Source organism: Lacerta agilis, chromosome 6 (genome assembly GCF_009819535.1).
Source record: "Lacerta agilis isolate rLacAgi1 chromosome 6, rLacAgi1.pri, whole genome shotgun sequence".
Lineage (NCBI taxonomy): Eukaryota > Metazoa > Chordata > Lepidosauria > Squamata > Lacertidae > Lacerta > Lacerta agilis.
In genome coordinates, this window is record NC_046317.1 from 159,735 (window position 1) to 184,639 (window position 24,905).

Sequence of the window (24,905 nt, forward strand, 5' to 3'; positions counted from 1 at the left end):
TACTTTAAAGCAAACCACAGTTCCCTGTAATTAATGAATTTAGGAAACAATGGTTTATTTCTGCCATATTTTATAATCCTAGCAAATGGATCTGGGAGTAAACCATTTGGATTTACTTCTCAGAACTGGATAGAATTGCACTAGTTAACAAACCAGGATCTGAAACCATGGTTGATCCTGGTTTATTTAAACAAACTATGGTTTGAATAACTCATAATAAGAGTTCCCCAGGTTTATCCATAAAGGGGAACCATAGGTTTTGGGGGATTTTTTTAAAATAAAAGCAGAAGCTTCCAACCTTCTCCTTGTTGCACCCTGGAGATAGGGAGGCTCTCTTGGCCTTATCCGTGCAGCATGAAAGCAGTTTCCAGATGTGTCTGAACAAAACCATAAAAAGTAAACACCAGCAAGAAGCAGCTTCTTCCAAAGAATACATTTGAAAATGTATATTCAGGAAAGCATGCAAAAATATCAAATGTGCTTATTTTCATACTGTTCATTAGTAGCCCAAGTAACCTAAAGAAAGATTCAGTCCAATCCCCTCTATGGGACCTGTGTCTCACATTGGTGTCTGACCCTTAAAAAGCACACCTGACATCTAGAGTTACAATTTTGATCTCCTTTTGGTTTCCGCTGGAACAGAAGGTCCATCTTTAAGGCTTGGGGGAAGGCAAGGATATTAAAAATGGGGAAAGCAGTAAAAATCCACCTATTCACCCAAGTCTGTCTTTCAGTAATTGCCACAATGTGATTCTCCATATTTAGACAAAATCATTCAGGTTGAAAGAAATGTGATCAGCTATTGTGGCAGGTCTTGGCAAGCATATCTATCCTAAGCCATTTTAGACTATCCTAATCTGAGGTAGAACATCTTCTTTCCAAAGATCAAGAAAAATTGTCCAGTAATTTATTATAAAAAATTGCTTGGCAAATGTAAATCTAACAGCCAATGCTAGACCATAGGAGAATGCAGTCCTGTTTGTTAGCACCTTTAACAGAACGAAGTCTTCTCTTTTTTGTTTTTATTGGGGAAATATTGTCGAGTCCATGCCCCGTTTTCTCCTGTAGCATTTATTGCAACATCAATAAGGTAATCTGGTGTCAGCCACCTCAAGAGGATCAGGAAAAGAAAGCTGAGCACAGCAAAGAGAGCAAAAATGCAGCCGGTCACTGGGCCACAGTGAGAGATTAGTCTGTCAAGTCGTTTGCCCATTGGTAATACAGTTTCGCCTGCCACTCTGTCATACACCTAAGAAAGAAAGGGGGGAAATACGTGAGAGTTGTTTGCAATGTTTAGATTGCATCATCTAATAGGCAAGACATCTGCTTATTAGGCTGATTATATTCTAAGTCCAATACAAGGCGTACTTCTGCATAGGCACAAGCACTTGTGGGGCTTAGGAGAGATCTCAGAAAGCGGTCCATAGGTAGCAGCTCTCTCTCAGCAGCAGGTCCACAGACTGTTTTGCAAGGGGAGGCTCTTGATTCTCAATAACTTTGCGTCTAGGGGGGAAGGAGGAGGAGGCGGAGGAGGAGGAGGAGGAGGAGAATTTACCCATCTGACTAGGGTTGCTCCAGTACAGGGTACAAAGTATGTGAAGGTTTCTGGTGGAAATAAGTTAGCAGTATCTAGTAAAGACTGTTAGTTAGAAGGATTTCCACACTAACAAGATAAATAGTGAAACAGCTAGGAGATGTTATGCAAGGGCCCAAGTGAAAGCAATTTTAATGATGCTTGCAAATTACGCTACCAGCACAATGAATTTGAGAACTTATTTATGTTACATAATATCACAACAAAGTATGACATAAAAGCAACATAGTGGTACCTCGGGTTGCGGACACAATCTGTTCCGGGGTGCCGTTCGCACCCCGAAAAGTCTGCAACCCGAGCGGTGATATCGCACATGCGTGAATGCACGATATTGCGCTTCTGTGCATGTGCAAACTGCGCAAAATGCTTCTGCGCATGCACAGACCGCTTCTGCGTGTGCGCACACGGCGAAACCCGGAAGTAAACACTCCCGGGTTTGCCGCATTCGTAACATGAAAAAACGCAACCCGCAGCTATCGTAACCCAAGGTATGACTGTATTTGTAGAGCTGCTCACTCTCCACTCTGAAAAATACTCGGCCTCCCTGCTGAACCTTTGACCCTTCAGATGCTGCTGGGCTGCCACTGCCATCATCCCTGACCACTGAGCATGCTTTTTGGGGCTGATGGGCAGCCTGGAGGGCCACAGATTCCCTAACCTATACTAAAACCAAGATCAGGAAAGGATAATGAGTCTCAGAATATGGAAGTGCACCTACTTTTTCAGTTCTCTTTGCAACATCCTTCCAAGTATAGAAAGTTTTAACATTGTTGTGTATTATTTCTGAAGGTAGAAGCGATCCCGACTTCAGTTGACGAATCGCCTTTTCCAAACCATTACAGAGAGATTTCACAGAAGGTTCACATAAGATTATAAAATTATCTGGCAGCACCTCGGGAATCCCACCAACCCTTGTACTCACCACCTAAAATAGCAGGAAAATTTATATTATACTTACCAGGATATTTAGGTTTCAAAAATACTATATCAATAATACAACACAGTAATGAATGTTTCACCTACAAATGATCAGCTTTAAATGTATTTATGTATAAACAAGTTGTCTTGCCCTTCCATCTAGGTGGCATAAATGGCCTTCTCAGCTTCTATGACCTCTTAAGCCAATTTTTTATGAACATACGTGGAAATATTAAATAGAGTAGAAAAGGCCAGCACAGCAGAATCCTCAAAACTGAGCAGCACAACAGATATGCATAGCATAGCTTAATCTAGCAGCCACCTCAGAAAACATGGAAGTCTGTAATTTACTTGCAAACATTCAGCGACTCAAAATGATTTTTTTAATTGAATCCAAACAGTGAGTGATCCTCTTCCAAATGAACCAAAATAAAATTTGATTTAATTCAATCTTTTACCTCAACATTTTCATTTTATATTGTTTCTCTTTCTCCTATACTGCTAAACTGTAGAATGATCTCTCCTTCACTAGATACACAATGTGGCAACCTAATGTTTAAGGCTGTCAATGATTTTTTTTAAGGATAACAATTGAGTCTTCAGTTGTCCAAATCCTGCTTTCTGAATCAAAGATGCGAACAAGACAAATAATCAAGGTTCAAACACACCTTGCAGTTCCTGAAATATGCAAGCCAGTTATGTTAAAATTCTACATAATGAATACAGAGAACCAACAATCAAGTTGTAAGTCCCATGCAAACTGATTTCATTTCCAAAGAACTTGTAGTTATAAGTGTAGACACTTCTGTCAGATATGTTATTCAAAAGTCTGCTTGTTAATGCAGAGTTTTATATTATGTTATTAAGAAAATGGTCCAACTAGTCTCTCTAAACAAGGAAACTGTTTTTACCTGTAAACCACAACTGGCAGCTTCCACAATTGCCATGCAAAATGCTTCGGTGAGAGAAGTGTTGAGAAAAATGTGTCCCTGAACCAAGACATTTCTAACATCCTGATGTTCTAAAGCTCCCAGGAGACGGACTCTGCATGCAATTAGAGAAAACAAGTTTTTTAAAGGTAATCTTCACAAAAGTCTTCATAACTATGTGTATGATCACAGCCAAATGTAAGCACTTGTCACTGTCACTAATTTTGTGGCTTATGGACTTTCTCAGCTATTTACACTACTGACATTGATGGGTCTTAAAAGTGCCTCACTTAGGCTGGACTGCATATCAAAACAAGCTCCACGATGCTTTTAAATGGCATTGGTTCACACTTTCAGATACAATCCATAATGGGCATAATTCAGCCAACATTTAATGACACCACATAGAGAAAGCTTTGTGATGGGTATCCATTATGATAGTCTCCAAAATGGATTACTGTGAGGCTGACTTTTAAAATGGTGCAGACAGCTTAGCAGGCCCAAAACAGAGCAATGCAGTTATCTGCACTAGTTTCCATGTCATTTCTGGGCCTGATTTTAAGTCCTGGCAGTAATTTTTAAAGCCCTAAACATATTGGCGCCAGGTTAGGTACTTAGAGGATTGCTCTTTGCCAATACAGTCAAACCTTGGTTGTCGAATGTAATCTGTTCCAGAAGCTCGTTCGGCTTCCAAAATGTTCAACAACCAAGGCGCAGCTTCTGATTGGTTGCAATAGTTTCCGGCACTCAGTGGAAGCCGCGATGAATGTTCAGCTTCCGAAAAACGCTCGAAAACCATTCGGGAGCCGAGGTTTGACTGTATATACTTTTTTTCCTTTTCCAGTTTCACTTGCCTAAAGAGATGGGCAACTAGCTGCCATTTTATTCATTTAATTTTTTAAAAAATTAAAATTGCACCCTGCCTTTCCTCCTAAAGGAGCAATTATGCTTATGGAACACCCTTCCCCGGAGAATGAATGCCAACATTAAGACTCTTGTGCCAAGTTAAGAGCTGACTTTTGATAAAGTCCCTCACCAAAGACTAATGGGGTAAGAGGAGAGGTCCTCTTGCAGATCAGTATTTTGTTAAGAAACAGGAAGCAGACTGTAGAAATAAAAGGACAGTTTTTTCAAAAGAGTGATGTAGAAAATGGGAGTCCACCAAGGATCAGTGTTATGACATTTGCTTTTGAACTTGCTCATTAAATGATCAAGGGCTAAGAATGAGCAGGGAGGTAGCCAAATTTGCTAATGATACCAAGTTGTTCAAGCTGGACAAAACAAAAAGCGACTGTGAAGAGCTCCAGAAGGATTTCTCCAAACTGCGTGAATGGATAGTAAAATGGCAAAAAATAAATAAACCCAAACTTCACATACAGTCAAACCTCGGTTGTCAAACGTAATCCATTCTGGAAGCCCACTTGGCTTCCAAAATGTTCGACAACTGAGGCACGGCTTCTGATTGGCTGCAAGACCCTCCTGCACTCAAGCAGAAGCCGTGTTGGGCATTCGGCTTCCAAAAAACATTCAAAAACCCAAACTTTTACTTCTGGGTGTTCCAAAATGGGGGTGTTTGGGAGCAGAGGTTTGACTGTATATGATAATGTAATCTGGACTGGTGGTGAATGACTAGGAACAAGACTTTGGGGCTATAGTGGATAGTTCACTGAAGAAACTCAATGTGGACCAATAAGGAATAAAGAAATACAAGTAACTTAAGAAAATAACTGGGCATCAAACACCTTCCAGATTACAAATTTACATATTTGGGGGATTATCCACAGCGGATTATCAGACTGGTGTGCCAACCCCCACCCCCATCTACAATGAGCTGCATACATGGAAAAGAGTGACTCACCTGAACAAATTTTGTAAGTTTATAATATGCCAGAATTAAGAGCGCTCTTCCAAAACAAGAATGTTCTAGAAAAATCACAGCATGCTACCAAGTGCTGTTCAGTATGTGGCAGAATGGTGGAAATTATATGCAAATTTCATTAGCCATATGCACCTCCCCCTTGCAACCTTCCTCCCAATCCACACCCAATTCTTCCTTTGACCCTTCATCAACAAAACAGTAATAAAACAAGAGCAAGGCAAGTACCTGTCATGCAGCTGGAATCTTTCTCGTACCTCTTCTAATACAATTCTTTTTGGTCCTTCTCCTCCAACTAAGAAATGTAAATCTGGATACTTCTGACAAAGTTCAGGAATTATACCACTAAGCAAATCTATACCTGAAGACATAATATTTAGAGGCAGTTGGTATTTCAGTAGATTTGTTAGTTATCTACCTGACAAAGCATTCCATCATACGTCAGCATCAAAAGAAAATGACAAAAAACCTGTGTTAATATATTTTCCTTACATTTAAAATTGCAAAACTGCAAATAAAAAACAATAGTGTACAGTATTGGGTTCCATGATTTTTTTTACTACGACCAGATTTACAGTTTATTTCTGAAGTTTATAAATTTACTTCAACTCTATCTTACTCCATAAAAATTTCATTACTGCTGTTAGACCTCAGTGTTACCTGATTTTTAAGTATCTGCTACACTACAAGCCTTTGTGCAAAAGCTGCTTTTTGGGAAGTAGACAACCTACCCAAAACTTTGGCCTACCCAAAACTTAAGAGCAAGAGAAGATAAAGTGTCTTGAACAATTACTTTCTTCTAGCAGTTGCACTAGAAAACCTGTTTACTCAAAAGTAAGCCCTTCTGTGTTCAGGAGAACTTACTCCCATGTAACACAAGACTGGAAGCCGTGAGGTGGCATGGTGCCAGTGCTGAAGATAAATAAATATGGTATGTCTGCTAAAAAGAGTTAATGGGCAAATGTCTTTTTATTACGCTTTGCTCTGAATTTGTTGCCTATCCTAGGTTTTTGGTTTAGGCACCCCTATATCTCACAACATTCCTTTTTATTTTATGTGTTTGCATGTTTGAACAAAGCCAACTGTATGCATTATGACTCTTCTTCTAGGCCCTCTACCTGCAACAATAGCTCTTGCTCAGGTCATCATGATCCATGAATTCACAGCAGCCTCACCTGTATTTCACTTGTTAAAAGTGGCAGCCCCACACAGTTCCTGCCAAGCAGCATGTGAATCCACATGCAACTGCATGCGGTCCGCCACAGATCTAAACTGGATTTTATACTTGCCAGGTCTTAAAATATTTAGGCGCCAGGTAGAAACTTTCTTCTATAACCAGGTCTTTGGTGTTCAACTATATGTGACCTTTTAGAAGTGGGTGAGATGCTTTTAATGTACAGGTATTTCTCTTTTCTCTCTGCTTTATTGCATCTGTGTGTGGGGTTTGTTGCCTTTTTGTTTGGCTGTAAGTCACTTTGGGCTTCCCTGGGCAAGATAAAACAACTGACAAATTTAGTAAATAATAAAATAATAATAAAACCAGCCATAATATCATGCAGCAAAACTTAAGTGCATTTAAAAGGTAGATACAAACATAAAGGCAATTTCTGATCAACTCTATAGCATTAGAAAGAAGCAACATGAAGTGCAACGTATATTTTGGATCTCATTACCTTTTCTATATACGAGCCTGCTCACAACAACAACAGTTATTGTGCTTTTATCTCTTCTAGATACATCTGGAGTGAAGTCAGTAGGATCAACGGCATTAGGAATGACAGAAACTATTTCAGGATTCAGTGCTGCTCTCAACACAGTATTTTCCTTGCTAGTGTAAGAAACACATATGATGTGGTTTGTATCACATAGTGATACAGTCAAGAGTTTGTTTGTAAGCACCGAACTAACATCAGCAAATCCAAAAAGGGAATGGTCTGTAAAAACTGTCCGAAGTTGCATTGTCTTGGCATGGAACAGGGCATCATGAGCCATCGCAGAAAACGAACTATGGGCATGGACAATGGTGACTCTTTCACGTACAAATATATACCTGAGCAGAGGCAGGCTATGGAAGAGAGTTGTTGCAGTAGACTGGTTGTACATGACTCTTAATGGCAAATAATAGACTTTCAGTCCATTGGTGAGGTAACGAATGCCTTTACGGTCTTCATACGCATGAGTGACAATGATAACTTTGTGTCCTCTTTCAATTAGGCACTGTGACAATTGATAGATGTGGCTTTCCACTCCTCCCATGTTTGGATAAAAAAAGTCCGACACCATGCAAATGCTATGAATTTTACTTGAACGTGATGGAGATTTATGACAGTTCACCATGGAAGAACACATGGAGGAGAGGAACTGCATGTGATTTCCTCCTCTTCGACAGGCCATAGTAGTTTAGCAATCAGTCCGAAAAGTAGACATTCAACATGAAGAAAATGCTCCATCCATTACCTAAAAGAGCAAAGAAGAAAATACACATTACACATAAAAGGCTAAAAAAAACCCTCACTTCTTAGAGGTCTTCATTGTACAGCACAATACTATGCATGCTTCTGTCAGAAACAAACCACATTCTGTTCAATAGCGTTTATTCCTGTCCCTAGTAAGTGTGTTCAGGATTGCAGTGTTAGAATAAAGGCTTTGGGGGGGCTTCCGGTTCCGGCACGGACGGGTATGGTCGTGATTCCATCATCTCCCGACCCCCATGGGGAATTTCGAGGCTGTTTTGGGAGTATGCAGCCTCCCTACCTTCCCAGGAGCGTGGGAAGGACTGTCTTGCCCGCAGATGCTCCAAAACCTGCTCTGACCCTTCGGGAAAATGAGCAGGGGAGCCTGGGCAGAGAGCCCCCCCGGGGGTTCGGCACTCCTGCGGCTGGCCCGATCGTCCAAGATTCCCAACACTATGAAATATAAATTAGTGAGAAGCCTTGGGCATGCTTCAAACGAAAGAGGAGAAAGTATTTTGCTTAAGAACTCAGCCACTGACTGATAAGAAGAGAAGATTTTACTACTGTATCGGTATGTGAAGCGGGACGGAAGGGGGGGAGGAGCCCTGGACTATGTGATTATATGATTCTATAGTGGGCAAATACCCCCCCCCCCGAAGACCCAATGTTTATATATAACAAGTGAGATTCGAAAGACTGAAAATTTGAATTTGGAGGAGAATATATGAAGTATAAATTTACAACTGTGTGAATTATGAAAAGTAGATACGCTGTCCCTTTGAGTGGATGAATGTTTTGTTAACATTTGGAAGGGGGAAAGAGCGTTTTTTTTTTTTTTTTTGGCAAAGATGAACCCCTTGGACACTGACTGACTTTAATTGGAAGAATTTGGTTGACTGCCCAGAAATGACGCAGTTGGAATTTCGCCCGGACTGCAAAGTGAGATAACGAGGGAGAAAATGGCCACATTTCTTTTTTTTCTACGATATGATTTTACAAGTACGACGGCTAATTCTCCGAAGGTGTGCAAGTTGGTGCAGACGGGGCATAACAAAAGTGGAAAAATATATGAAATATAAAAAAAGAAGATGGCGATTGCTCATATGTGACTCTTGGATTCAACCAGCAAGGGCGAAGGAATGAATGATTCGGAAGTACAGACCTAAAACCACACAGCGACACTGTCTGCTTTGATTTATCTTGCCTGTTGGACATATCAGAGGCTGTGAAAATACTGGAATGTGAAAGCAAAGGACAATAGTTATGATAATAGAGCCTCTGGAATTTGAAGCACGGGAAGCCTTAAGTAAAATTTAAAATAATAATTTGGTTAATTTGGAACCTTTCTTGTTTTATGGATAATTGGAGAAATAATTTGGAATGTAATTTGGAATCTTTCATATGATTTTGTTTTATTGGAAACCTTAATAAATATGATTTGAAAAAAAAAGTATAAAGGCTTTGGGGGAAGCCATTATCATGCAATTTATCTGCGTCCCGCGCAGCGTTCAAAATTAACCAGTCGTCAGTTGCTTTATGCAATTCAGGAGTGAGTGCCCCCCTTGCGACCAAGTTGAGATTTCCAGTCATGTGGTTTGCAACCGAAATCTCCTCTGGCTGGGTGGAAGAGCAGAGAGCAGTGACACTAACTAAAGTGTTCCCTTTCCACTTACTCCTTTTGATGTGCTAAGGAAGAGAAAACCCTTTCATTGTTGTACAAAGCTCTTTCACAGTTAAATAGGTTGCTTTATCTTGTGAGGGATGGGTGTTACTGTCGCATACATGCCTAAACTTAAGTCCCACTGTGCTTGCTCTCTGTACAACCTGTACCCTCCAAGTACCACAAAAAGGACCACATAAATTCTCTATGCAAAGGTGTTTTTTTTCCCCTACAAATTTATGAAGATAAAGGTTTTGGTAAGCTACCTGCTCTAATTGCGTAAAAGAGGTTTGGTTTTTATTTTGCTGGAATGAAACTGCATTCACATCTCTTCTAGACTGCTTTGCCACTTAGAATCATAAAATTGTAGAGTTGGAAATGACCCCGAAAGTCATCTAGGCCATGTGTAGTCAACTTTTTTATACCTACCCACCCACTAATGCATCTTTCTTGATGGTAACATTTCCTTACTGCCCACCAGTGCTCAATGGAAGGAGGATTCAGCTAGTGCTGTAGAACCCCTTACTGCCCACCTAGAATCCTGAAACACCCATTAGCGGGCTGTAGGGACCAGGTTGACAACCCCTGATCTACACCAACCCCCTGCAATGCAGGAATCTCAACTAAAGCAGTGTTTTTCAACCTTTTTTGGGCAAGGGCACACTTGTTTTATGAAAAAAATCACGAGGCACACCACCATTAGAAAATGTTAAAAAATTTAACTCTGTGCCTATATTGACTATATATAAAGTAATTCTCTTGAATAGGAATCAAATAAACACAATTTTTCCCACGGCACACCAGGCAACATCTCGCGGCACACTAGTGTGCCGCGGAACAGTGGTTGAAAAACACTGAACTAAAGCATCCATAACAAACGACCATTCGACCTCTGCTTTAAAACCTCCAGTGAGGGAGGCTTGATTGATTCTTTGTTTCAAAAGAACTTGTCTTTTGTACACAGCATTTATTCCATCTTTAGCTAAATCCCCCATCTTGTCCTCATTTGCTTTTGTAATTGTCTAAAAAAAATGTGCCTGTATGTATTGTTGTGGTGACTGAAACCTAGGTTGAGAGTGCTATTTCTCCTAGCTTTTCTGAGTTATTGCTATTATTAATAATGATAATAAATAAATAAATAAATAAAATAAAATAAAATAAAATAATTATATCCCGCCCATCTTGCTGGGTTTCTCCAGCCACTCTGGGCAGCTCTCAATAAAATATTAAAAACACGATAAATACATCAACCATTAACAACTTCCCTAAACAGGGCTGCCTTCAGATGTCTTCTAAAAGTCAGGTAGTTGTTTATTTCCTTGACATCTGATGGGAGGGTGCTCCACAGGGAGGGGGGCCACTACTGAGATGGCCCTCTGCCTGGTTCCCTGTAACCTCACTAACACTGGTGCTGCCACTGGTAGATGCCTTTCTGCAAGACTTTGGACTACAGTACTAGGAAAGCAATTACAAATAAAAGCCAACTCTGCTGTGGCCCTTCGAGAAGGGCGAAGAGGCGGCTGCTCGAAAGCCAAACTCAGCACAGGGATGCTCCAAGGGCACGAGGCTCTTCGGATCCCCGCAGGCACTGGAACGGGAGTATTTAAGAGAAACGTGGCGCCATGGGATGATTATTCCTTATGACATCTGCTTCCCCCTCACGGATGCGGGCGAGGGAGGCGGCCCACTCCTGAGAGGCTGAAGGGCGAGAGCGGCGCCTCGACATCCCTCGTGGGAGAAGAAGGGCGCCAGGGGGAGGGAGCCAGGGCCGCTGCGGAGAACGAGGCCTCTCCGCGGGGGAGCGGGCGGGCGGCGGAGGCCCAGCGGGGCCTGAGGCTCACCTGGCGACCGCGCGAGCGAGGGACTGGAGCGGCGCTTCTCCGGCCGCCCGGCTGCTCCCTCGGCCGCCGCTCTTCGGGGACCCTCGAGGCGGGACGCGGCTCTTCCCCTTCTCCAAGCAACAGCAGGCGCCGAGACCCGCGCACCGCTTTGCCCACACGCCGCCTTCGGAGCGCGAGAGAAAGCGTCCAATGGAAGGGCAGCGCCCGAGGCACGTGGTGCAACGAAAGCCAATGCGGGCGCTCGCGGCGAATTCTCGGGAAAGCCGCCTCGGAAGGGGGAAGCGACGCTGGACTGCGCGTTGACGTCTCCCCCGGCGCCTCCCTCCCGCTCCCGATGGCCCCGCCTGTCCGCCTGCGTTCACGTGGCCGCTTCCCAACCTCCCACCCCATGGACCACAGCACGCCAGGCACGCCTATCTTTCACTGCCTCCCGCCCCTCCTGGAGGGCCTCATTTCCCCCAAGCTCGGGGCCTCGGTTGTTGGACTACAACTCCCATCAGCCCTGACGCCTGCCCCACGCGCTAAGAGCAGCAGGGGGCGGGTCCTGCCCAGCCGCCCCGGCCGCTACCCAAGCGCCCTCTGCAGGCTCAGGCAGGCAGCGGTGGCCAGAGCCAAGCAGGGCTGAGGTTGGTAGGCTCACCATCAAGTGGCACTGGCACTCACGTGCCCCTCCAGCCTGAGGCTGCCCAGCAGGCTGTGTCTCCATGTTCTTCCACCCCCATGGGGGTGTCTCCCAGGCCCGCTTGCAGGGTGGCAGCAGCGGCACCCGCCTGCTCATGCCTTCCATGCTGATGTTCAGTGTGATCCTGGCGTCAAGCAGCTTGCTCCGGATGATCGAGAAGGGCATTCTGGCAGAGGTGAAACCCCCACTGCTGCACCCTTTCCGCAGTGAGTTCAGGGCTAGGCATGGTGGCAACGCCAGGGTGGAGGACATGGCTGTGCAGGTTCTGCATGACATGTGCAACCGGACCATCTGTGCTGCGTGTGGCCAAGCAGACACACCTTGCAGCATGTGGGCGCTCTCAGCAGCGCAGCAACGGACGGCACTCAAGCATCTCCTGGTGAATGACAAGCACCGCTTCCTGTACTGCTACATGCGCAAGGTGGCCTGCTCCAACTGGAAGAGCATCCTCAAGGTGCTGAGTGGCACCCTGGGGAACGTGAACACAAAGCTGAAGATGGACCACTGGAGAGACACCCGCTATCGCCTTAAGCACTACTTCCAAGTTCATGTTTGTCTGGGACCTGATGGAGAGACTGCTGTCTGCTTACAGGAATAAATTCAGAGAGATCAAAGAATTATCAGTTTAAGTATGGTGTGGAAATAGTAAAAAGGTACTGGGTGAAGCGCCAGAGATGACATCACCTTTGAATTCATCCAGTACCTCTTAGATGAAGAAGTAGAACGCATTAATGAGCACTTGGTGCCCATTTACAACCTGTGCCAGCCTTGACAATTTTATTGGCTCCTACAAAAGACTAAGTGAGGATGCCAATTACGTGCTGGGAAGGGTTTGAGTGTCCTCTTTTGTGCAGTTCCCAGAACAGCAATCATGGTATAAGCCTGTGACACCTGAAACTTTGAATTATTATCTGTGTAACAGCTCCCTCGGCCAGTAAAGCGAGATGAGCGCCGCAACCCCAGAGTCGTCCGCAACTGGACCTAATGGTCAGGGGTCCCTTTACCTTTTAACACTCCAAGGGGGCTTATCAAAGCGTTATTACTAAAGTATATTTTGGATTACTCTTTATTTGCTTACCCACTTCCAAATGTTGGCAGTGAATTTTGCAGACAATGAACGTTTTCCACTATGAATAGGTGTCCTATGCAATTTCCCAATTTTATCCCCTTTTCACATCAAATGCCTTGCTGATTTGCTCTATAGAATGTCTTTATGTTTTAAAAAAAACATTAGGAAGAAAAGGAAGAGGTAGAGGGGGCCTTGGAGGGTGGGGATGGGGTCATGTGGTGATGTTTCTATTTTACTTAATGTATGTGTGGGGTTTTTTGTCAGCATCGTTTGTGCAGGTTCTCTTTGCTATTTGCTTGTGTGTCTTTGGTGGTGAGAGAAGTTGGAGTTGGCCTAGGGTGTGGTTGCTTGTTTGTGATTGGCTGTGGTGAACTTTTGTTTTTGTGTGAGAGTGGGGTGGCTGGGTGTTTTTGAATCAGGTTACCAGCTTTACCTTTAACAGTGGTGCCCCACTAGATGAATACCTCGCTAGACGAAAAACTCGCTAGATGAAGGCATTCTTCTAGCGGAAGGCTGCCCCGCAAGACGAATTTGTCAATGGGGCTGCCTCGCAAGACGAATTTTTTTTTTCGTCTAGCGAAAACCGCGGTTTGCATTGGTGCTTTGCTAGATGAAAATACTCGCAGAACGAATTATTTTCGTCTAGCGGGGCACCACTGTATACAAAATGTTTATGGGCTCCTGACTTAAGCACAGTATTTTTATTCAAATTGTGTGTGTTTTTGTATATTGTAGGAGCAAAGCATTTTTGTAAGAATTACTGTACCTGATTATCAGCTGCAAGACAGTCACATTTTAAAAAGAAACTGGAATAGTGAGCCATGCATAGAATTAAAGGTAAAGGGACCCCTGTCCATTAGGTCCAGTCGTGTCCGACTCTGGGGTTGCGGCGCTCATCTCGCTCTATAGGCCAAGGGAGCCGGCGTTTGTCCGCAGACAGCTTCCGGGTCATGTGGCCAGCATAACAAAGCCACTTCTGGCGAACCAGAGCAGCGCACGGAAACGCCGTTTACCTTCCCGCCGGAGCGGTACCTATTTATCTACTTGCACTTTGACGTGCTTTCGAACTGCTAGGTGGGCAGGAGCTGGGACCGAGCAACGGGAGCTCACTCCGTGGCAGGGATTCGAACCGCCGACCTTCTGATCGGCAAGCCCTAGACTGTGGTTTAACCCACAGCGCCACCTGGGTCCCATGCATAGAATTAGGCTATGTCAAATATTACTTGATTGTTTTCTGTAATATAAATGTAGCAGCCTCGTCTTACATTTCTTTCTACATGTAATATATAACAATGCAGACAATAATGTGTGGCCTATTTGGCTGGTTCAGCAAGTTGTAGAAGACAGCATTTGCAGAGTAAGCCTATGCACATTTACTCAGAAGTAACTGAGCTATTGGGATGCGGATGGCGCTGTGGTCCAAACCACTGAGCCTCTTGGGCTTGTCAATCGGAAGGTCGGCGGTTGGAATCCCCACGACAAGGTGAGCTCCTGTTGCTCATTCCCAGCTCCTGCCAACCTAGCAGCTCGAAAGCATGCCAGTGCAAGTAGATAAATAGGTACCACTCCGGTGGGAAGGTAAACGGCGTTTCTGTGTGCTGCTCTGGTTTCGCCAGAAGCGGCTTAGTCATGCTGGCCACATGACCTGGAAGCTGTCTGCGGACAAACGCCGGCTCCCTCGGCCAGTAAAGTGAAATGAGTGCTGCAACCCCAGAATCGTTCGCAATTGGACTTAACTGTCAGGGGTCTCTTTACCTGAGCTAACTGGAGCTTATATGACCTTTAGGGATTGGAGCCTTCAAAGTGCAAAATATGGGAAAGCCTATTGATAACAGTAAGTGTGTAAAATACACTCAAATAATTTGGCTCTTCATATGGTTCAGATAATAGGATTTGTATTTTCCTTAGTGCAGTAGTTTCGGTCAGTTGCTATTAGGTTTTCTTTGTTTTCTTCATGCTTTATTTGTTAAGCTGTTAAAACTATTTTCCTAATATTATCTCAAAGATTATCTCTCACATATTACAGTGTTGTTGGAAGCTGGAACACCTAATTTCTCCAGGATATTTGTTCAAGTTAAGTTCTTATTTTCTACATGCATCCACAGAACTTTCTATTTAAGCATTATGGTTATTAATCGTGAAAATGACTGGACTAGATGGCTCATGAAGGTTTATTCTGTGCCCATCTTAATAGTTTGTATATAACACTTTTCTTGGATATTATGTTTTTTCTTTACAATGTGGTTTGGAGATGAGAACAGGGCAATACCTAGCATTTGTAATTTTTTTTAAAAGCAGGCAGCTTTTTTTTTTACCCCAATACAAGTGAACTGATTCTTTTATCTTCTGCTTCCCTTCACACAGCTGCCTTCAGTTACAGCATGCTAACTAAAATTGTAGCTTGTTCAATTAAGTATAATTTATACACTGAATGACTTCAGAGGCAGAGCTAGCTGCTCCAGCACCTGGAGTGGCGCACATGCTGTGCACCCAGGGGTGGGGCGTCCCGGGGGGGGGGGTGATGTCACCCCCCTTCAGGGATGACACCCAGGGCGGACCGCACCCACCAAACCCCCCTTCCTCTGCCAGTGGATGACTTTGCTTTTCACTGGCCAGAAAAGGAATTGCACTAAAGCAGCAGCACAAGCCATGCTTCCAGCACACCAGCATAAGCTCTCCCATCATATTGGACTTGAAACCGGACTTATGGGTGATGTTGCACAAGTGCAGACTAGACAGCATCATTTTTAGTCTTGGGTGCCTTGGGTTAGCAAAGCCAACTTTGTCTAACATATTTCCATTCACTTTATTATCATCTACATCTCTGTCAGCGCTGGAGTATGTGTTCCTACATATCAGGAATGAGGGAACACTTCATCACGGACAACCTTCTGGGAGTCACATGCCTGCAATGGGTGGGGAGAGAGTCAAAAGTACAGAGAAGTGGAAGTGACATGACTCCCAACATGTCACCTTCTCAATCCCCTCCAGCCTTCATGCCCCTTAATATTGTTGATAAGTCCTATTCAATTCTGAGTAGACATGGTTAGGATTGTGCTGTTAAAACTGTTTCTTACATGTTTTCAGAGCTTTCCATCATACTGCTGGCTTAAAAAATAACAAGAAATCAGTGAAGGGACAGAATTTTAAAATTCATGTTCTAGGCCCTTTACCTCAAAAGGAAACTTGAAATAATCACAGATCAATAATAGAAAAATCTCTCAGATTATTTACTTGTATCCAACGGTACAAACTGCTCGCCTATTTTAAAAAAGGTGAGGCCCTTATTTTACTACTACTGTAGCTGCACAAAACAATGTTTAAGCTTTCAATGAACATATTTTTGTGCCTAGAAACAGAAACATTAAAGGAGCTTGGTATATGTTGTTGTTGTTGTTGTTGTTGTTGTTTTTTAAAAAAACACATTCCAACAAATATTATGCTGTCTACATTTTTCAGTCTAACATGAAACAGATTTATTTCCTCATTCAACTGGATAGAAAATATATTTCAGTGAAGCACAAATCACTGCAGGTTTTGAAAACATAACTTTGACAAAATATTTCAGAATGTTAAACACCCAATTATTGCTTCCAAGACTATATCCCAAGGGGTTTGTGCACTTATATAAAAATGGACACTAGCAATAAACTATGTCTGTGATATCAAAACTGCACATTTTCCATTTGGAGCCACAAAATTAAGTTTATATATATTAAAGCACTGATTATAGACTTTATATTAATTGAAGCAGTCTTTTGGGCAGAGGCAGAAGTTACTTCCTGGCTTTTAATCCAAACTTCTGGCTTTCCCCCCAAACCCACTTATTGACTTTGGAAACAGTAATCATGACTACTGTGGTATTTGTTTTCAAGCTAAGAAATAACATTTTAAAGTATTTGCTCTTAACATGTATCCCTAAATATAGGCTGAGTAGGTTCCTAAATCCTACACAAATAAAACGAAGGCATCAACTTCCTTCATTTTTCACTGAGAAGCAAAGCAAACTCGCACCATGCCTAGAACACAATTTGCAAGATATGAAGATGATCCAAGGATGCTTCCAGATGCACAGCTCCTAGACCTACCCAATCACTGCTTTACATAGTGTTAGTTATGAGCAGACTTGCAAGAGATTTTCCACAATGCAGGGATTCTTGTGCCTTTTCCACATATACGCTCCACTAAGCATGTTCACACTCGGGTGTCACATAGCTGCACCAGTGCAGAAGAGTACAATTCACATCCAGGCAACTGTTCATTAATCCCTCAGTGGGATTTTTAAAAGCAGTTTCATTGCATTATAGTGCTTTTTAAAGAGCAACTGTCTGATTACTTAGATGCCCTTTACAGAACTTTTAAAAACAACCCTGCTTTTTGTTCAACAACCCTAGCAATGGGAGAAGAAACAAACAGTAGCAGGAATGACCTTCTTTCAAATATTTACTCTGAAGTAAATCCCACTGAGTTTAAATGGAGTTTATTCCTGTTGTTAGCATTGTTGGGATTCAGGGGCATATGTGTTGGGAGAAATCTTTGTAAGTTTCTGCTGGTGAAAGAACAGTAGGCAGGTAACAAATGACCTTGAACTTGCCTAATTCAACCTATGCCTGATGTAAATCCCAAGGCAGCCACTTTAAATTTATTTGATTACTTCTTCAAATTGTTTCATTCTCTCATCAGGTGCTTCAGGAAATAGTTACTTATTCCCACACACCATCCTTAAATGCTTGTCTTTTCCTTTCCTTATTGTTTATTTTTAATCTGTGCAATTTCACCACAGTGCATTAGCACCAATTTAAAAATAGCCACTACAGATCTCAAAATGGAAGCGAAGTGCTAGGCCATCTGCACCTGTGGAACTAGCATTGCTCTTTCTTCTTCTTTTAAAGTCAGACTTTATGCAGCATGGGGAAACCACAGTGAAAGCACAGCAAATACCTAATGATACTGTAAAGTGAGTAAGTAAGAGTAAAAATTCTGGAGTATAAACAGCTAGTATGGAAGCACCCCAGAAAAAGAAGTTCCACTTTTTGGTGACTCAAGCAAAATGCACACAAAATCGTTAAAAATAGAAGTGAACTACTTATTTACTTTGATTGTAAAACATTTGATTAACAGAGCTATGCTTAAAAAAAAAATCAAAACAGAATAGCCACATATCAGTCTATTGTACAATAGAGTGGGTAACATATAATATAAACCTCATTGTTAGTTCAAAAAGTTGCCTTTCTGAGCTAAATCCCATAAGGCTTTTCTGGTACCAAATTATCAAAAGTTGTCTTTGTCAAAGTCATAGCAGTCACTTGCTTATTTTTTTCCGTGGTTGTTCTCCGAATCCAGAAGTGCAGAGCGAATTCCTAATTTCTTAAGCTCCTCCACTAGGTCCCCACTTTGATGCATCTGAAGAAGTATATCACAGCCCCCTACAAATTCACCATTCAGGAAGACCTGGGGAATAGTAGGCCAGTTGGAATAGTTTTTGATTCCTGAATCAAAACAGAAAGACAAGTTAAACCAAATACATTAGACAACTTATAACAGTGTTTTTGAACAGGCAAGGCAGTTAAGACTATACTGGAGATAAGAAAGGATGCACACAACCCATAGCCTTTTTGCAAATCTTATTGGCTGTAAGTCTGTATCACCTTCTCTCTTCTCCTCCATCTCTTGGGGCAGGGGACCTGTCCTTTTGCTACTGTGTAAAACACAATTTAAGATGACAGAACTGCCTAATTAAAGAACTGAGGTTTCCAAGCATTGGAATTATGGAATAGAATCAGTGCATTCAAATTTTAAAAATGAGGCAGAGCCAATTATTTCAGATTAGAGACAGAAGTACCAAGGGGAAACACAAAACTATACAAGGGCATTTTGGAGCCAGGCAAGTGGAAAGTAATATTATGTTGATAAAGCTGTATGGGGAGCAGAGCAGCATTTCATTCCAACAACCCCATAGATTACGGTAAGCTTGTCCATGTCAATTTGAAATGGGGTTTCCCCACAATCAAATCCAGTACTACTTTAGCTACTTACAGAAAACTAGTGTGGTGCTAGAAACAGATACAGTCATAGAGTTGGAAGGGATCCTAAGGGTCATGTAGTCCAACCCCCTACACACACAACCCCCTGTACACACAGCAAGTTTCCAAGATTGGGATTAGGGTATGGAGGATCCAGGATAATCACATAACATTTGAGAAACACTGGCATGAGGAACCATCACTTCAGTTTGATAAATTCCCACAATTAAAATTTTTTACTATCTAGATTTAAAAACAATTACAATACAGGCAACAACCATTTTGTGTATGAGTTACGTTCCTGACCCCTGCACACATCAGTGGAGTGTGCATCAGCCCACTCTGCCCCCCCCAGTCCACCCCCTTTTCTCGTGAATATTAATTAGGTGTGTATAAATCAATCATTGCCTGTATACAAGGGAGGCCTGCAAAACAAATGTTGCAGTATATCCTTCTTCCAAAAAGTAGAGTTCCTGGTTCCAGATTCTATCCAGCCATTTCACCCCAAAGCAAAAGATTATGCTCTCACTGCCCCGTTTTCCCTTTCAACTGTCACTCTACATTCCATGGCTACTTAGTATGTTCAAATAGCACTGCATTCTTATTTTTGCTATTACATTTATTTCCCACATTTCCTTCAAGGAGCTCAAAGTAAAGCACATCATTCTCCACCTCCACATTTATTTTCACAACCAACTTGTGAGGAAGGTTCCACCAAGCCTGATTCACACAAGGTCACCTTCATGATTGAGTAGAAATGTGAAACCTGGTCTCCCAGGTCCTAGGCTAACACTCAAAACACTGCATTGGCTCTTGTTTCCTCCTGTTAAAACTTTTCTTCTTGCAACTCCTTCAAGATTCAAATTCTAGCACTGATCCCTGGCCAACAGATTCACAGAAACTACATGAACTTTTTCCTAATGCATTAAAAAGAAGTTTTTGAGCAAAGATACAGTATAGCACAAAGATGGAGAAGCTCTATATAGTCAGCAAAAACAAGACCTGGAGCTGACTGTGGCTCAGATCATCAGCTTCTTATAGCAAAATTCCAGCTTAAACTGAAGAAAGTGGGGAAAAACCACTGGGCCAGTAAGATACAATATAAATCAAATACCTTATGAATACACAGTGGAAGTGAGGAACAGGTTTAAGGATTTAGATTTGGTGAATAGAGAACTATGGATGGAGGCTTATAACATTATACAGGAGGCAGCAACGAAAACCATCCCAATGAAAAGGAAATGCAAGAAAGCAAAGTGGCTGTCCAATGAGGCCTTAGCAGGGGAGAGAAGGCAAGCAAAATGCAAGGGAGATCATGAAAGATACAGGAAACTGAATGCAGATTTCCAAAAAATAACAAGGAGAGACAAGGCCTTCTTAAACGAGCAATGCAAAGAAATAGAGAAAAACAACAGAATGGGAAAAACCAGAGATCTGTTCAAGAAAATTGGAGATATGAAAGGAACATTTCGTAGAAAGATTACCATAATAAAGGACAAAAGTGGAAAGGACCTAACAGAAGCAGAAGACATCAAGAAGAGGTGGCAAGAATACACAGAGGAATTATACCAGAAATATATGGATATCTTGTACAACCCAGGTAGTGTGGTTGCTGGCCAGACATCCTGGAGAGTGAAGTCAAATGGTCCTTAGAAAGCACTGCTAATAACAAGGCCAGTGGAAGTGATGATATTCCAGCTGAATTATTTAAAATTTTAAAGGATGCTCCTGTTAAGGTGATACACTCAATATGCCAGCAAGTTTGGAAAACTCAGCAGTGGCCAGAGGATTGGAGAAGATCAGTCTACATCCCAATCCCAAAGAAGGGCAGTGCCAAAGAATGCTCCAACTACTGCACAATTGCGCTCATTTCACATGCTAGCAAGGTTATGCTTAAAATTCTACAAGGCAGGCTTAAGCAGTATGTGGACCGAGAACTCCCAGAAGGGCAAGCTGGATTTCGAAGGGGCAGAGGAACCAGAGACCAAATTGCAAACATGCGCTGGATTATGGAGAAAGCTAGAGAGTTCCAGAAAAACATCTACTTCTGCTTCATTGACTACGCAAAAGCATTTGACTGTGTCGACCACAGCAAACTATGGCAAGTTCTTAAAGAAATGGGAGTGCCGGATCACCTCATTTGTCTCTTGAGAAATCTCTATGTGGGACAAGAAGCTACAGTTAGAACTGGATATGGAACAACTGATTGGTTCAAAATTGGGAAAGGAGTACAACAAGGTTGTATATTGTCTCCCTGCTTATTCAACTTATATGCAGAATTCATCATGCGAAAGGCTGGACTGGATGAATCCCAAACTGGATTAAGATTGCCGGAAGAAATATCAACAACCTCAGATATGCTGATGACACAACCTTGATGGCAGAAAGTGAGGAGGAATTAAAGAACCTTTTAATGAGGGTGAAAGAGGAGAGCGCAAAATATGGTCTGAAGCTCAACATCAAAAAAACTAAGATCATGGCCACTGGTCCCATCACCTCCTCGCAAATAGAAGGGGAAGAAATGGAGGCAGTGAGAGATTTCACTTTCTTGGGCTCCATGATCACTGCAGATGGTGACAGCAATCACGAAATTAAAAGACACCTTGCCAACAAAGGTCCGTATAGTTAAAGCTATGGTTTTCCCAGTAGTAATGTATGGAAGTGAGAGCTGGACCATAAAGAAGACTGTTAACTGAAGAATTGATGCTTTTGAATTATGGTGCTGGAGGAGACTCTTGAGAGTCCCATGGACTGCAAAAAGATCAAACTTATCCATCCTTAAAGAAATCAGCCCTGAGTGCTCACTGGAAGGACAGATCCTGAAGTTGAGGCTCTAGTACTTTGGCCACATCATGAGAAGAGAAGACTCCCAAAAAAAGACCCTGATGTTGGGAAAGAAGGAGGGCACAAGGAGAAGGGGACGACAGAGGATGAGATGGTTGGACAGTGTTCTCGAAGCGACTAGCATGAGTTTGGCCAAACTGTGGGAGGCAGTGAAAGATAGGCGTGCCTGGCGTGCCCTGGTCCATGGGGTCACGAAGAGTCAGCCACAACTGAATGACTGAACAACAACAGTATAGCACTTCTTGGACCTAACCTTAAATATCTTTGTATATTACAAATTTTGTTAGTGTATTTTACTGCTTTTCAACACCTATTTGCTCTGTTTTGCAAATACAAATTCTTTATCTCTGTCTAAATTCTTTATCTCTTCCTGACAGACATTTGGAGTTGAGGGAGTGGTGCAAGCTCTTGTGTATATTCTAGAAGTTCTCTGACAAATGATAGAATCTCATAACTCTTTAGACGCCAGGCCAAAAGGTTCCTCTTCAGCCAGGCCTTTGGGTGATTTATATACTACAGCCTTTTAAATGTGTTTGTGGGAGGTGGGTGTTATCGTTTTGCTTTGTTTTTAAGTATTTATTTTGTGCTTTTATCCTGTATTTTTATCTTCTGAACTACCCTGAAATATTCGGATGAATGGCAGTATGTAAATTTAATAAATAATAAAATATTATTAAGAACTTATACAAACCCCGCAACTGGAAATCTGAATTTGGTCCCAGGGCCCTCCTGCAAGAAGAGACTGGCGATCCTACAAGGATCATCCGATCAGTTGCATGGACATCTCCATGGACATCTCCATCCAGCTCCCAAGTTGGGGGGGAAGGCAGGACGCTTCCCCTCACATTACTCCAGAACAGGAAAGGCCGGTGTAGAGAAGTGCTGGAGGCTACGGCAGCCTGGATGCGGCCATGGGTACACGCAACACTTCACATACAGCCTTTCGGGAAACATCAGACTGAAGGGGAGAGGAGGGTTGTGCTCTTCTGCCGAAAGAGGCTCAGGGCACCTGCAGGCAGTGGCACCTAACAGCACCCACTTTTCCCGTTTCCCCGGTCTTCTCCTTGGGAAAGACTGGGCGAGGGGTGGCGGGGAGCGAGAACTGGGCACCACGGCAGAGAAGACGCCCCACGCCCGGCCACACCGTCGCAACCCGCAGCGACGCTTCCCACCCGCCAAGCCACGGCATAGAAATTTAACGAGGAAGACTACGTGGAACCAAGCCAGGCCTTTCTAAGGAACCACTGCTCAGGCCTTAGCAAATGCAGGGGGCAGCAGCAGCACCCCGCCCCCCTTTCCTGAGGGAGAAGGAAGCCAACGAGGTTTCCCTGGCGCCCCCTAAGCCAAAGCCAAGCCCGCCTCAGCCAGCCTTCCCCTCGCGGGGCCGTCGCCGGCGCAGAGGCCCCTCCGCCCAGTTCTTCCGCGGAGTCGTCGGGCCCGCCTACCTTGGCGCAGGCCGGGGTCCTGCAGGACGTCGTAGGCGCGGTAGTCGCTGACGCCGTGCAGGCGCAGGATCTGCACCACAGCGTTGCTGAAGCCGCACTGGGGCTGCGCGGGGCTGCCCTTCATGAACACCACCACCGGGTGAGCGCGCACCAGGCGCCCCACCGCCTCCTTTGACCCGGCGACCGAAGCGACGCCCTCACCGCCCTCCGCTCCGCCGCCGGCCTGGCTCAGCGGCCGCGCCAAGAGTATCGTGGGCCGCGCGCCGCGCCACTGCCGCAGGGCTGCGGGCAGCCGACAGAAGGAACCGCTCATGGCTGCGGGCTCGCCGGAGGCTCCCTCAGGCGACCTCGCCAAAGGGACGCAGGCCGCGGTTCTGCTTCTGTCACTCACGCTCGGGCTACCAATAATGTTTAACCGTGGCTGCCTGCGCTTCCTTAGCCCTGCCCCGTACGCGCGGTGACGGAAAGGCTGGCATTCCTGTCAGTCGAACTCAAGCTACCAATGACTATTGAGGCTAGGCAGGCCGGCGACTTCCTATTCGTCCCCAGTGGCCAATCGTACCACACGGGGTCCTTTGAATAAAATCTCTCCTGCGAGCGGAGCTGTTGCTGCCTCCTATGACGGCGGAAAGGAAGTACCGCGGCGCGCTGTGCTGTGATTGATGGGGCTTTCTGTCACTTTCCCATGGGAGGCGGGGAAAGTTGGAGTCTTGAAGAGACGACAGGGCGGGAGCAGCGGCGGCACTTCCGCTTCCGGCGTAGTGGTTGTGTGTTTCCTGTTTTCTGTTTTCGGCCTCCGTAGCTAAAGGGCGTCAAGGCTAAGCATCTATCTGTCTCAAGACAGATCGCCCGCGCGGTCCGGCCCCATGGCGGTTCTCGGGAAGGGCACAGCGAAGCGCGCGGCCTGTGGCAGTGGAGGTAGAGCAGCCCGGCCCGCGTGCGTCGCATCCTCTGTGGGATCCGGCGCCGTTGGTGCCGGAGTGCGAGCCGCTTCGCTTAGCCCTGCGCCGAAGGGCCCGTCCGAATCCCTCCGCCCCACCCATTTGGAAGTCCGAGCAGCCCGAGGTCGGCCGAGATGGGGCCTGTTGGTCTAAGGAAACAGCAAGAAGGTGGGCGATATTTGTACAAGTGTTGTATTTGTGCAGCGCTTTCTGTTTAGGGCGCTTCACGCCCGACACCCAGCCCCGTAATCCTCTACGGCAGCCCACAAGGTTCGTCGGGACATCATGAGCTGCCTGCTACCGACTCAGACCTTTGGTCCCTTCACCTTCCTCAGTCTGCAAAAACTGTTAGGAATCAAAGGGTAGTAAATGTGTAAAAATATCAGTGTTGGTTGAGATAGCGAAAGTGTTATGGTGGAGATAGGTTGTAAGAAGAGAGAGATAGTGAAAGGAAAGGATTTGCTCCTGTATTTGTTTGTTGTTTTCCTAAGATCCAAGTCTTTATATAGTAATCTGAGTGAGCTGTGCTATCTCAATAAAGCTGTACATAGTTATTCAGTTACCAGTGGCGGTGAGTTCCTGCGTCCAGGACCGGCGCTAAGGCTTCTTGCGGCCTGGGCGAACCACCTT

At 44.0% G+C, this 24,905-nt stretch overlaps 2 protein-coding genes and 1 pseudogene across 3 annotated transcripts; 1 reads left to right on the forward strand and 2 right to left on the reverse strand.

The window, feature by feature from the left end:
- Positions 1–267: 267 nt before the first annotated feature.
- On the reverse strand, positions 268–7,788 carry PIGA (phosphatidylinositol glycan anchor biosynthesis class A). 2 transcript variants are annotated; one of them, XM_033151130.1, is made up of 6 exons: positions 6,991–7,786; positions 5,546–5,678; positions 3,424–3,556; positions 2,313–2,519; positions 990–1,249; positions 268–377 (listed from the first exon to the last, which is right to left on the reverse strand). In XM_033151130.1, the coding sequence occupies exons 1-5, from the start codon at positions 7,709–7,711 to the stop codon at positions 992–994; spliced, it is 1,452 nt and encodes a 483-aa protein (XP_033007021.1). In that variant the 5' UTR covers positions 7,712–7,786; the 3' UTR covers positions 268–377; positions 990–991. The 2 variants fall into 2 exon arrangements, with proteins under 2 accessions (XP_033007021.1, XP_033007022.1); XM_033151131.1 differs by lacking the exon at positions 990–1,249 and having other exon boundaries at positions 6,991–7,788.
- Positions 7,789–12,047: 4,259 nt separating this feature from the next.
- Positions 12,048–13,155, forward strand: LOC117047747 (annotated as a pseudogene).
- Positions 13,156–18,296: 5,141 nt separating this feature from the next.
- On the reverse strand, positions 18,297–23,699 carry GLRX5 (glutaredoxin 5). Its single transcript, XM_033151132.1, has 2 exons — positions 23,335–23,699; positions 18,297–18,511 (listed from the first exon to the last, which is right to left on the reverse strand). The coding sequence occupies exons 1-2, from the start codon at positions 23,645–23,647 to the stop codon at positions 18,333–18,335; spliced, it is 492 nt and encodes a 163-aa protein (XP_033007023.1). The 5' UTR covers positions 23,648–23,699; the 3' UTR covers positions 18,297–18,332.
- Positions 23,700–24,905: the final 1,206 nt, after the last annotated feature.